This window comes from Schistocerca serialis, chromosome 4 (assembly GCF_023864345.2).
Source record: "Schistocerca serialis cubense isolate TAMUIC-IGC-003099 chromosome 4, iqSchSeri2.2, whole genome shotgun sequence".
NCBI classification, from domain to species: Eukaryota; Metazoa; Arthropoda; class Insecta; order Orthoptera; family Acrididae; genus Schistocerca; species Schistocerca serialis.
In genome coordinates, this window is record NC_064641.1 from 596,792,058 (window position 1) to 596,806,758 (window position 14,701).

Here is a 14,701-nt window from a genome sequence, read left to right on the forward strand (position 1 = left end):
AGAACTACAACAGTTCCTAGTAGTAGTAAATTTCTATCAACAGTTCATTCACAGTCACACACTAATAATCACACTATTGAACAAATTGCTTAAGGGCAAACTGATACCTAACCACAGATTAGATTAGATTAGATTAGTACTTGTTCCATATATCATGAATACGACACTTCGTACTGATGTGGAATGTGTCAGCCAGGCAGACACCATGTTTCAGGCTGTGAAAACAGCTACAGCAGAGGTCACCCTATTAGCACACTCAATCTCACATGCCCCATTTGTTTACATGGTTGATGCTTTGTCCTGTGCCACTGGTGCTGCACTTCAGCAAAAGACTGACCAGTACTGGCAGCCCTTTGCATTCTATAGTCATAAGTTGTCACCATCTCAGCAATGTTGGGAAACATATGACCATGAGCTGTATGCTGCTTGCGCTGCAGTCACAACATTCAGACACACATTAGAAGGGCAACAATTAACCATCTACTCGTATACAGATCACAAGCCGCTTACCTACATCTTTAAGGTAAAGCAGGAGAAAGCACTGCCTAGGCAGCTGCGACACTTACATTATATCAGTCAGTTCACAATCAGCAGCCATAGAAGCTAAATGTTCTATTTGATGCACTTTTGCAAGTAGAAACAGTGAACACAGTGGCAGGTGAAACCGCGTGTGTGAAGCACTGACAAAAGCTACTGATTATGATGCTCTCATGCACACACAACAAAGTGATAGTGAGCTGTGTGATTTATTGCAACAGTTGAAGGAACTGAGATTACAGCTTGACATCACTTGGAGAATATGTAGAGTTACATTGTGACACAGCAAAAGGAAAGATATGACCATTTTTGCCACAGCAATTCAGAGCACATGCAATAGTGTCAATGCACAATCCGGCACATCCAGGAGTAAAGGGATCACTGTGAGATCAGTCAGACAGAAACTTTGTTTGTAATCACCAGGTATGTTTGCAAACTGCAGAAAATTTGTAAAGCGATGTGTGGCAGGCCAAAGGTATAAAATCACATGGTATGTCAGGACACCATTAGGTGCATTTCTTCTACCAAATCAGCATTTCGAACATGTTCATGCTGACATCATAGGCACATTCACTGCATTCAAAGGTTACAGTTAACACCTCACAGTGGTAGAAGGGTTCACAATATGGCCTGAGGCATTTTGAATGAAAACAAGACATCATGGCAGAAACTGTAGCGCAACTTTTTTTTTTGGAGTGCTCATTTCAGAGTCCCACTGAAAATTACCACTGATCAAGGATGACAATTTGAAGCCTATATCTTCAGAGCATTGACTACATTATTAGGTACAAAGCACATACATGCCACATCATACCAATATGCATCAGACAGTATAGTTGAGCAACTTCGCTGGCTGTTTAAAGCAATACTGAAATGGACAGAGACACTGCTTGTCATGCTTTTAGGCCCATGAACATCATTTAAGAGTGATCCGAAGAGCACAGCAAAGGAACTGGTATATTGACAAACATTAAGCCTATTTGGAGGGTTTTTGCACAGCATGGCAGATGACACAATCACTGCCTTAGTCTTCACCACCTGACTAAGAGAACATATACACCAGCTAAGACCAAAAGTGCCTAGAAACCAGTTGAAAAGACACTCTTTCATTTTTGCATAGCTAGACAAGTTATACACATGTATTTTTTATGCAACAATAAAGTGCATAAGCCATAGCAGCCACTGTACGACGGACTATATCCAGCAGTCAGTAGGGCAGCAATACTTTCTGCATAATGATCAATTCACCACAGTTGCATTGGATTGGATCAATCCACTATTTCTGGATTCAACAGACATTATAACAACCATGGAATGCAAACCAGAGAAGACAGAAGAATCAGCAACAAGAGGTGTTGATGTACCCCATGAGCACCATGGTGAACCAGGCACTGCAACACCTAGACCATCATTAAGGATTACTACCCCACTCCCTGTTAGAACTACTGACTCGCATGGCACACCACCTGGTTTCCAAGAAGGAAGTAGTTGCAAGGGTTGGACAGCATGTTAAATTCAATCCTCATTATCATTAGCACTAAAGGGGGGGACTGTGTAGTGACCTGTTCCAATGTTTTGTCCTCAAAAATGTGCAATGGTGCATAAACATTCTGTGCAGTGGCAGTTTCAAGCTGTATTAAAGTGGTTGTTCCTTGATTTACTTTTCTGTTAGTTTTTCCATGCTTTACATTGTGAATGCATTCATATTTGTATAACTGTAAGCTGTTATCAAGTACATGTGGGAATAACCATCTTGTTTTCTCCAATACCCATAGACACATAGCATAAAATTTGTGTATGGTTGGTTTTAGCTCATGCATTGCATGAATTAAATGTAGATAGGATATTGAAATTTCATTTAAAACTCAAAACAGATTGATATCTCATTTTCTTCTTGAGTTATTGGTGTTTATATCCAAAGGACAATCTCATGCAAAGTCCCCATTCAAGAAAGCCCTTGTGCATCACAAATCATGTAGTCATAAGAACTGTCATATCTCACAAACGATTCAAGGTATCAAAATGAGGGTTTTTTTTTTACAAATGATAGCTTGCAATGAGGTACACATGTTGTGTGACAAATACTCAAAGCTTTCTCATTCACCAGGATATGGAACTAACTCATGCACAACAATGAGAGTTCTGCAGCTCAGAATACATGCAGATGTCTATAGCACTGTAGGAAAATCCAAGCAGCATTCATAGACACGTCCACAGCAGTTGGGGAATGACATAGCATTACAGGTAGGCACTCCCACAATACCAGAAGTTGAGCTCTTATTATATTATTTTTTGAACAGATTGCCTGAGGATGCACCAATAAGTGGTGTGAAACTGGTCGCAGATTTAATAAAAATCATTCATACAGCCAGTGCGGAATTTTCTTTGGAAGTCAAAGTTTGGCTGTGGTTACCCGCCCTACAAAACAACAAGTAGCAAAAGGGTTAACAAGCATACCAATGTTGTGCTGTTGCAGAACAAAGGCACAAGAAGAAGAAGGAGGTGAAGTATTTCAGTTCATGGGGCCATGTACAGTATATTATGAATAATTTATAAGAAACCAGACTATTACTTGATACTGACGAATGGAAAATATGCATGTCTGTAGCAGCAGAATTAAAGAACTGGTTATATAGACCATGGAATATCAAGATGTAGAACTAGCCATCTGCAATAAGGCAGACCTAAGTGGAATTCTTAAGAACTAAACAGCTGTGTAATGAGAGTTCATAAATGAAATATTTATCCATTCATCATGATCCAAGGGTTCCATCTTGATGGAGAATATTTAATCATATGAAGAGAGACAAGGAATACATCCACAAAGACAAGCAAATGTTAGAAACTATATATTAATATTCTTTTAACAATAAATTGTCATCACACTGTATAGACAGTTTTTGTTCTGTTAAAGGGGTGCAGCAAGCGATTTCCATTTTAGATTATCTTACATGACCATCTACAAAATTAGGTGGTGTAGAAAGGCTAGTCTAGAAAAAATTAAGGCTGATGAGAAGCTTATAAATATTTAGGACATTTGAACTTGATATTTGTTGTAAATTATGACAGGGTTTTCCATTAGAGCGAAACACCTAGAGTTTAGCAGAGATCAGATCAAGTTAAATCTAACATTGACCAAGCCAGCGTATGTCTGTGGAAATTAGATATACTAATTATAATTCACTTGCATAAAGTTGTGACTCACTTTTTAAACTCCCATTTGTACTGGTGCTTTGAGACTTTTGTACTTTTCCATAAAACTATTACTCCAATACTGTCTGCTGAAATTAGTATACCATCTTTATTTAAGCAGAGAGATGTGATGAAACCTTTATGGATGTCCAGTTCCTGAAGAAGCTAAAAAATGTCACATTATTTCTACACAAATGTCAAAAAAATATCATTGATGACAAAATTCATTTATGACAGAATCATTAATAACTGTTGGCCACATAGTTAAATCTGACATTGCTGTGATCTTTTGAATTTCACACTTGTCTTTACATGTCATGCAATTAGGGCTATTGATAAAATGTTGATATATCAATATTTCCCCAAGAAAATATTGAAATATATCAGTGATATTCCCTTCCCTGATTTGTCAATATGAAAATGGCAATATCGAATGCCTATATTTCTGTTTCATATTATATTTTTTTTCTTTGTTCTTTCGAAATTTTAGTAGAACATAACTTTACTTTCACTGTGTGAAGGAGTCTTACTACATTTGGATCTTTCATCATGTCCAGTCTTTCTCTTTGACTGTCTGAAGCAAGTGTAGGTGGCAGAAAAGAAGAAGTCTGATTGCACTGAGGAGGCGGGGGGGGGGGGGGGGGGGTTTAATGGAATACAACATTTCTGACGTGAAGAGATAGCTTTTGCTTTATTCTTTAAAAATTAATTTTTAACACAACTAGTGTGCTATTTCTCCACATCAGCATTCTTCAAAAACGGTTGCTGAAAATGACAAACAAAAATCTAGATGATAAGACTGGTCTTTGCAGTGTGTGAGGGGAAATGATGACATATTGGCATTAAATGCTACCAACAACAACTGCAACATTTACCTTCACCATGCAGTTTTCCTACATCAACATGAAAACAGGTTTATTTTGACATGTAGCCAATGACAAGTTAAGAAAATAAGTTACGAGAGGTTAACTGAAATGGAGTATTGCATGACAATGCACCATGTACTCAGTTGTTAATTAACAACACAACAGTCAACAACAAAAAAAAAAAAGCATTGTAATACGAGCTTTTTATCTGCACAAAGTCCAATTATTAACTTACAGATTTTCAAATTAAGGGTTTTTCTTTCAATTCTTGCTCCACGAGGGTTAGGCAGGCTGCTAGCTTGTTGGTGTACAGCGTATCTAATAATACAGCAAATCAATACTTAAAAATACAACTCTAAATTTTTTCATTATATTTACAGTGTGCAGCCGATATTTTTATAGGCCGATATGTCAATATTTTTTTCTTCAGTATATCGATACTTTTTGTCAGTATATCAAAAAGATATTTTTTGAAATATTGATCTATCAGATTCCCAGTATTTTTAAATATATCAACAGTCCTACATGCAATCCATCAAATATATCAGTGAGAATTAACAAAGCATTGGTTTTTGTCCTGCATCACATTCAAAAGAGATGAATAGTCAGACAATTTGCAAAAAATTTCTAGATTCCATTATAGTAATATTATTAGCTGTGGAAAAGAAACTGAGACATACATTAGTTGTATATACCGAGCAAGGTGGCGCAGTGGTTAGCACACTGGACTCGCATTCAGGAGGACGACGGTTCAATCCCATGTCTGGCCATCATGATTTAGGTTTTCCGTGATTTCCCTAAATCACTCCAGGCAAATGCCAGGATGGTTCCTTTGAAAGGGCATGGCTGGCCTCCTTCCTTAATCCGATGAGACTGATGACCTCGCAGTTTGGTCTCTTCCCCCAAACAACCCAACCCATTAGTTGTATAATATCATTTCCAAGACTTTAAACCATATCCTAATTCATTATTGAAAACACAAACATTTTAAAAAGACAACAGGTAAGTAAATTTCTCACAAAGCACTGTCACTACAGTAAATATATTCTTGGAACTTTTGCATGTGTTGGGGAAGAAGGTGGGGGGGGGGGGGGGGGAGTTTTTAATCAATCATCTGCACAGTTTAATGTGACCTGCCATGAATTCCTCTCCTGTGCCAAACTCTTCATCTCAATTTGGTGCTTGTACCTGGCACCCTCAATTATTTTTTAGATATATTTGTCTTACATCTTGGTCCTTACAATGTGGCAATGTTGGTGCACAGGTTGCAATGATAGAAACCCCTTCATGAGTAAACACACAAATGAACAGTTCACAGTTCTGACATGAGGCAAGAAATAATATCCACCTCTGGTAGAATGGTAATGTCTCTCAAGGTACGAGGTGGAATCCAAAATTTTTGGGACTGGTGCTGCCATCTGGAAAGTAGGAGTAGTAGATTTTTGCACCGCTAGGTGGTGAGAGCTGCATATCTGATGAGTCAGTGTGCAGAGTGGCATTCAGCTGGGAGGATGTGTTGTGTGTCCACAGTGCTTTCTGTAATACTCTGTGTTTGGTGTGTGGTTATTTGACGATGGATCCACGAACAGAACACCGCATGTGTATCAAATTCTGTGCAAATCTCAGGAAAAGTGCTACGGAGATGTATGGTTGTCACCCAGAGACAAAGCAACAATTGTCCCAGTGGAAGAGCCGGGCTCTCCAAGACCCAAAAAAGTGAGACATGTGAAGAGCAAAGTGAATAGCATGATCATCGTTTTCTTTGATACCAAGGGAATTGTGCACAAAGAATTCGTTCCACCCAACCAAACAGTGAATTCCATGTACTACTGTGACATTTTGCAATGGCTCTGTGACAACGTGTGGCGACAATGGCCCAAACTTTGGTGTCAAGGGAACTGGCTGCTACATCACGACAATGCACCCTACCATATGTCCTTGCTCACCAGGACCATTTTGGCAAAAAACAACATGGCGGTTGCACTCCACCCACCATACTTGCCAGATTTGGCACCTTGTGACTCCGCACTATTTTTAAAACTGAAAATCAAGTTGAAAGACCATTGGTTTGACACTCTAGAGAGGATTCAATAAGCATCACTGGCAGTGATAAACACCCTCAAAGAGCAGGACTTCCAGGAAACGTTTCACCACTGGTAGAAATGATGGGACCGGTGTGTATGTGTGGATGGGAACTACTTCAAGGGTGATGGTGACCATTGGTCCAAAGGTAAGGTTTTCAACAGATGGCAGCACCAGTCCCAAAAATTTTGGATAGCGCCTTGTAGATAGTGAAGTCTCTCATTGCTGTGGAGCTCAGTGTTCTTGATCAGTGTCCAGTCGGTGTCCTACACAGAGGTCCAGCCAGTGCCCAGGATGGTGTCTGGCTCAGTCAGGTGCAGACTATTCGGCATCTTGGTTGGAGTCCTGGGATTGCACTGGGCTGATGTCTACCCAGTGATCTGTGCAGCAGTTAAGACTGCTGCTGATAGGATATGTGACTACACTGTTTCTCTGTGATGAAATTAGCTTGGAAATGGCCTGGGGGATGAAATTGGCTAACAGTGCAAAAGCACAATCTAGACAAACAATTGACAGCCACAACAAACATGTAGAAAAGAATAGATATACCAGGTGATCAAAAAGTCAGTATAAATTTGAAAACTTAATAAATCCCGGAATAATGTAGATAGAAAGATTTTGGAACTTTGTTAATCCAGAATGTCAGAATGCTCATACTATAGCTGTGAGTATTCTCAAAGAAACTGAATCATTAATTGGCAATAACCAAGCAAAACTAATAGCTCAGAGTTATGATGGTGCAAATATTATGAGTGGCAAGTCGAATGGGGTACAGAAATTAATTAAAGACAAACATCCAAATGCAAACTACATCCATTGTTATCCACATCAGTTCAATCTTATTTCTACAGCAGCCTCTGTTAAATGCAAATTCTGCATCTTTTCAGGTAATTATTCTTTCTTTTCTAACTCACCACAGAAATCAAAAGTGTTGCATAGCATTATTCAAAAAAGCTTGCCCCATGTGCATGACAAGATGGAATTACCATTCTCAAGTAGTAAAAAATGGTTTTGAAAACAGTGAAAAATCTTATTACTGTCATGAAAGTCACTGAAACAAGTGAGAGCATAAAATTGTCTTCCACTGTTGAAAAAGCTGGGTCATACACACAAAGAATGCAAGATAACAAATTCATTTTCTGGCTATCATTTTTCTCAATGATAATGCCTCATGCAGATATACTCTTTAATCAGATTCAGAAGAAGATAACTGAACCGACCAAAGCAATGCAAAAAAACCAGAATTTTGAAGCAGTAATGCGGAACATCTGAGATGACATTGACTCCATTCTTAACAACGTTAGTTTCATTGGACACCTCTATGTAGCCAACTTATTTGATGTAAATCAGTTTGACAAATACATCACAGATTTTTCCAGACAAATATCTTGAGATTATGGACATGTGTATATTTCTGGAAAAAAGAAAGTTGAAGTTGCTGGTGCAGTTCCATTTCTTCTGCTGATTCTAGAGGATGAACTTTGTGACACACTCAAAAAGACTGTTAAAGATTTGAAACTGCTAATCAGGACACCTATCTCAACATCAGAAGCTGAGTGGTGATTTTCAGTGCTCAAGAGAATTAAAACATTCCTACAAAACACCAAGAAAGAAGAACGACTAAGTGCCTTAAGGATGCTATCCTGTGAAAAGTCATTCATATGTAAAATTGAAGATTTCAGTTGGAGATGATGCTAGCAAGAAGAGGCAACAAATTGATTTATAATATCATTCGTAACATTATTTTAAAGCTGTCTCCCCAAAGTCATGGAGTTGCTGCTTTTGGTGAGTACAATGCCTTTAGCTTTAAATGTTGGTAATTTGATTAAATTTGCTTCACAAAATCCAGATTACAAGTTCAAATAATTTATACATGCTCTATTATTTCTCATATTGGCACCGATGTTGCAGCGGACACTTTTCTGGCAGTAGAGAATGTTAAACAAACAGGCTGTTTTGGCTGTTGAGAGAAGAGCAGAGTGGGGAGACAAGCCACACCGCCCTCTGACAGGGCTGGCAGCCTACGTCCATGTTCTGTGTTCCTGGAAAGGCAGAAACAATGTAATAACGTACATATGAACCACTGATTCCACCTGGTGTTGTGAGAGCGATATTCGAAGCCTGTGACAGAGCAAGATTGCTCTCTGCATTCATTTCAAAATAAAAAAAGGAAACAACCAGTAAGCACTACTCAGAGGAAAGCAGAGCACATAAATCATTGGCTAACGGCTAGAGCACAATTGTTAGCTGAGGTTGGTGGTGTCATTATGTGGTAGTTGAAGCCAAATCTCCACCGTTATCTTAAGCAACTATACATCAAAACACCCCCTGCTTATGACTGCCATGTAAAAGTTACTGCACATACACTGAGAGGAGTGAAGAATTGTGCTGCTGATATGCATGCGCGCATGTGGAATTGTGTGTGTATGAGTGAGATTTTTGCAGTTAGTGTTACGTTTGACATCTCATGCAGATGTGCAAAAAAGATAGCTAAAGCAACCTCTCTCTCTCTCTCTCTCTCTCTCTCTCTCTCTCTCTCTCTCTCTCTCTCTCTCTCTCTCCCCCCCCCCCCCCACCCCCCCCACCCCCCCACCCACCACCCACCACCCACCACCCACCACCACCACCACTACCACCCCTCTCTCTTACACAAACACCTGCTATCATGTTTTCCAGGAATATATCAAATTCTTACTGGTCATAAGAAGGGTTCTGTTATAATAAATGTTTTTTTCTCTATACATTTTGTTTGATATAATATCTTATGAAATATAAGAGTTATTGACTAAATTCCATAATATGTTTGATGCTACAAAACTAAGCTTTTTTTGGCACTGCCAATGGAATGCCTCAGTGGCTGTCACTGCATATGACAGCAATATGTGTTAGATATGCTAATGCTTTAATGCAGAACTATTTACACTGGAAAATTGGTTCCAATTTTGATCACAAGGTGCAAGTCTAGTACCGTGAATATAAGAAAGACATATGGAAATGTTTCCATATGTAATAGACCAGGAACGAGATGCGGGCAGAAAGGTCAGACAAGAGATAAAGGCATAATGTTGACTTTATTATTAACCACTACTTACACAATTTGTCCAGTATGATCACTGATGACATGTACAAGATGCTGCATTCATAAAATGACATGATCAACAGTTGCTTGCTCCAGTTCCGGTGGAATATGAGCAAGTTCCAGTGGAATGTGAGCAATGTGTTCCTGTATACTGGCCTTCAGAGCAGGTAGAGACCAAATGCATCCCTGGTAAGTGTGTTCTTTTAAATATCCCCAGAGTCAAAAATCACATGGATTCAAATTAGGCGATCTTGCAGGCCATGCATCTGGAAAACCTGGAATTAACATGTTCATGGCAGGTTGCATTAACCAGATCTTTTGCTGGGGAAGTGACATGAGGTGTTGCCACATCTTGCATGAAAACACAGTTACACTCTTCCCATGCAGGCATCATGTGCTGTACAAGGATGTCTCAATACATGCAGGCATCATGGTATACCTGGCAGGCCCTCTGAGTGTATTCTCTTCAAAGAAGAATGGCCTAAGAACAAAGATTGTAAGGGTTCATTTATATTGTAAGCTACCTCATTGTGATCTTCAGCTCAGCTCAGCATAGTCTGCAAATGCCCCAGTTTGTTAAATATTCTTCTTATCTGTAGACTAACTTAATTTCTTTCTTACCAAAAACCAGTACTTTGCAACTTTGATATTTTAAGGCTTTTATTGCGCCTTTAAATACAACCCATATTAGACGATAAGTATCTTGTTATGGGAGACCTTCTGGGTAATGAATAACAAGTTTTTTTTTTCAATACATACATACATAATACATTATTGACATAAATTTCTGGTCATTGGTATTCCTTGACAGTATGGCTGGCGCAGAAGACTCCTTGCCCCATTTGACTGCTTTGCCTGTCAAGACTCCAGGTACATCTTCAACTCTCTTGGAACAGCACAGAGACCAGGCACAACACCTCATATAAATAATGAAAACAGGACTTATCTCCTAATAAATCTTCTTACACAGTAATTAAAACTTTATATTCTGAATGTATCCCCCCTCAGTGAAGCCTGGACCTTACCACTGGTGGGGAGGCTTGCGTGCCTCAGGGATTCACATAGCCATACATGTGGTTTCTGCGGAGGGCAGCAGCATTTTCAGTAGTTGCAGGGACAACAGTCTGGATGATTGACTGAACTGGCCTTGTAACATCAACGGCAACACCATTGCTGTAATAGTACTGTGAACAGCTGAAAACAAGGGGGAGAACTACAGCCATAATTTTTCCTGAGGGCATACAGCTTTACTGTATAGTTAAATGATGATGGCGTCATTTTTGGTAAAATATTCTGGAGATAAAATAGTCCTCCATTTGGATACCCAGGTAGGGACTACTCAAGAGGACATTGTTATTAGGAGAAACAAAACTGGCATTCTATGGATCAGAGCATGAGATGTCAGATCCCTTAATCAGGCAGGTAGGTTAGAAAATTTAAAAAGGGAAATGTATACAATAAAGTTAGATATAGGGGGAAGTTTGGTGGCAGGAGGAACAGGACTTCTGGCAAGCTGAATACAGGATGATAAATACAAAATCAAATAGGGGTAATCCAGGAGAAAATTTAATAATGAATAAAAAAATAGGAATGCACATATGCCACTATGAACAGCATAGCGAATGCATTATTGTAACCAAGATAGATATAAAGCCCATGCCTACCACAGTTGTACAAGTTTATGTGCCAACTAGCTCCACAGATGATGAAGAGATTGAAGAACTGTACGATGAGATATGTGAAATTATTCATATAGTTACAGGAGACAAAAATTTAACTGTGATGGGGGACAGGAAATTATAGTAGGAAAAGGCAGAGAAGGTAAAGTAGTAGGTAATGGTGGGGTCTGTTTGGGGGAGGAGACCAGACAGTGAGGTCATTGGTCTCATTGGATTACAGAAGGACGGGGAAGGAAGCCAGCCATGCCCTTTCAAAGGAACCTCCCCGGCATTTGCCTGGAATGATTTAGGGAAATCATGTAAAACCTAAATCAGAATGGCTGGATGCGGGATTGAACTGTCATCCTCCTGAATACAAGTTTGGTGTGCTAGCCACTGCACCACCTCGCTCGGTAAAGTAGTAGGTGAAAATGGACTGAGGGTAAGGAATGAAAGAGGAAGCTTCCTGGTAGAACTTTGCACAGAGCATAACTTAGTCATAGCTAACACTTGGTTTAAGAATCATGAGAGGAAGAGACCTGAAGGCACCAGAAGGTTTCAAATTGATTATATAATGGTAAGACAAGATATTTAGGAACCAGGTTTTAAACTGTAAGACATTTCCAGGAACAGATGTGGACTCCAACCACAATTTATTGGTTATGAACTGTACATTAAAACCTGAAAAACTGCATAAAGGTAGGAATTTAAGGAAATGGGACCTGAGTAAACTGAAAGAACTAGAGGTTGTAGAGAGTTTCAGAGAAATCATTAGTGAATTACTGACAAGAACAGGAGAAAGGAATGCAGCAGAGGAAGAATGGGTAATTTTGAGACATGAAATAGTGAAGGCAGCAGAAGATCAAGTAAGTAAAAAGATGGGGGCTAGCAGAAATCCTTGGGTAACACAAGTCATACTGAATTTAGTTGATGAAAGGAGAAAATATAAAAATGCAGTAAATGAAGCAGGCAAAAAGGAATAAAAACATCTCAAAAAAGAGATAGATGGGAAGTGCAAAATGGCTATGAGGAAATGTATGGATGTTGAAGCATATATCATTAGAAGTGAGACAGATACTGCCTACAGGAAAATTAAAGAGAGCTTTGATGAAAAAGAGAACCACCTGTATAAATATAAAGAGCCCAGGTGGTAAACCAGTCTTAAGCAAAGAAGGGATAGCACAAAGGTGGAAGCAGTATATAGAGGGTCTATAGAAGGATGATGTACTTGAGGGCAACCTTATGGAAATGGAAGAGGACGTAGATGAAGATGAAATAGGAGATATGATACTGTGTGAAGAATTTGACAGAGCACTGAAAGACCTAAGTCAAAACAAGGCCCCGGGAGCAGACATCATTCCGTTGGAATTACTGATAGCCTTGGGATAGGTAGCCATGACAAAATTCTTTCATCTGGTGTGCAAGATGTACGAGACAGGCGAAATACCCTCAGCCTTCAAGAAGAATATAATAATCTTGATTCCAAAGAAAGCAAGTGCTGACAGGAGTGAAAATTACCAAACTATCAGTTTAATAAGTCACAGCTGTAAAATACTAACACGAATTCTTTACAGAAGAATGGAAAAACTGGTAGAAGCTGACCTTAGGGAAGATCATTTTGGATTCCATAGGAATGCAGGTACATGCAAGGGAATACTGACCCTATCACTTATCTTAGAAGCTAGGTTAAGGAAAGACAAACCCACATTTCTAGCATTTGTAGACTTAGAGAAAGCTTTTGACAATGTTGACTGGAAAACTCTCTTTCAAATTCTGAAGGTGGCAGGTGTAAAATACAGGGAGTGGAAGGCCATTTGCAATTTGTACAGAACCCAGAAGGCAGTGATAAGAGTTGAGGGGCATGAAAGGGAAGTAATGGTTGAGAAGGGAGTGAGACAGGGTTGTAGCCCTTCCCCAATGTTATTCAATCCGTACATTCACAAGCAGTGAAGGAAACAAAAGAAAAATTTGGAGCAGAAATTAAAATCTAGTGAAAAGAAATAAAAAACCTTTGGTTTTCTGATGAGATTGTAATTCTGTCAGATACAGCAAAGAACTTGGAAGAACAGTTGAATGGAATGGACAGTGTCCTGAAAGGAGGATAAAAGATGAACATCAACAAAAGCAAAATGAGGATAATGTAATGTGGTCAAATTAAATCAGGTAATGCTGAGTGGATTAGATTAGGAAATGAGACACTTAAAATAGTAGATGAGCTTTGCTATTTGGGCTTAAAAATAACTGAGGATGATCAAAGTAGAGAGGATATAAAATTTAGATTTGCAATGGCAAGGAGAGTGTTTCTGAAGGAGGGAAATTTGTTAACATTGAGAATAGACTTATAGTGTCAGGAAATATTTTCTAAAAGTATTTGTATGGAGTGTAGCCATGTATTGAAGTGAAACATGGATGATAAACAGTTTAGACAAGAAGATAATGAGAATAGAAGCTTTTGAAATATGATACTACATAAGAATGCTAAATATTATATGGGTAGATCTTGTAACTAATGAGGTGGTACTGAACAGAATTGGGGAGAAGAAGAAATTGTGGCACAACTTGACTAGAAGGGATCAGTTGGTAGGCCACATTCTGAGGCATCAAGGGATCAGCAATTTAGTACTGGAGGGAAGCGGGGAAGGTACAAATTATGAAAACACTAAGAAGATTCAGAAGGATGTAGATTGCAGTAGTTATTTCAAGATTAAGAGGATTGCAAAGGATAGAGTATCTTTGAGAACTGTGTCAAACCACTCTTTGGACTGAAGACCACAACAACAATAACAACAAAAACATTCTGAATTATTATTCTGGATAACAAAATGCATGTAATTCTACTAATAAAGCTTGTTCATTTATATTCAAAATTAGTATGAGATTTCACTTCCACTCATTGAAATTATTTATTTCCAAATTTTCACTACAAAATACTTGGAAAATCTTATATGCTCACAAGGTGCTTGTGAATTTACAACACACAGTCACATACAGTGAGTGCAATGGCTCTTCATATGGTTCAGTGTGTACACTACACCCTTAGTGTAAAATGTGCCTTATTACTGCTTAGAATATTGCCCAGCCACATGTCATGAACTTTGATCCATGCCAGAAACTAAAGATGAGATTCACAACATGGCTGTGCATTACGAAGTTTCAGCTCCTGCATCATCTGGATCCTGTATGGGTACCAGTGTAAAACAGATTGAAAAACTATCCATGCTGTTGATCATGGGGTGGACAATTCTCATGACACTGCATAAGCACCAGGACTACCCAGAGCATGTGCT

At 38.8% G+C, this 14,701-nt stretch overlaps 1 protein-coding gene across 1 annotated transcript in view; it reads right to left on the reverse strand.

Annotated features, from left to right (window-relative positions):
* The window catches only part of LOC126475358 (jouberin-like), a 270,176-nt gene that overhangs the window by 59,225 nt on the left and 196,250 nt on the right, over window positions 1-14,701 (reverse strand). Inside the window, exon 9 of the mRNA XM_050103172.1 lies at window positions 3,743-3,894. Coding sequence (XP_049959129.1) covers window positions 3,743-3,894 — 152 coding nt within the window. The remainder of the gene's footprint in view (window positions 1-3,742; window positions 3,895-14,701) is intronic.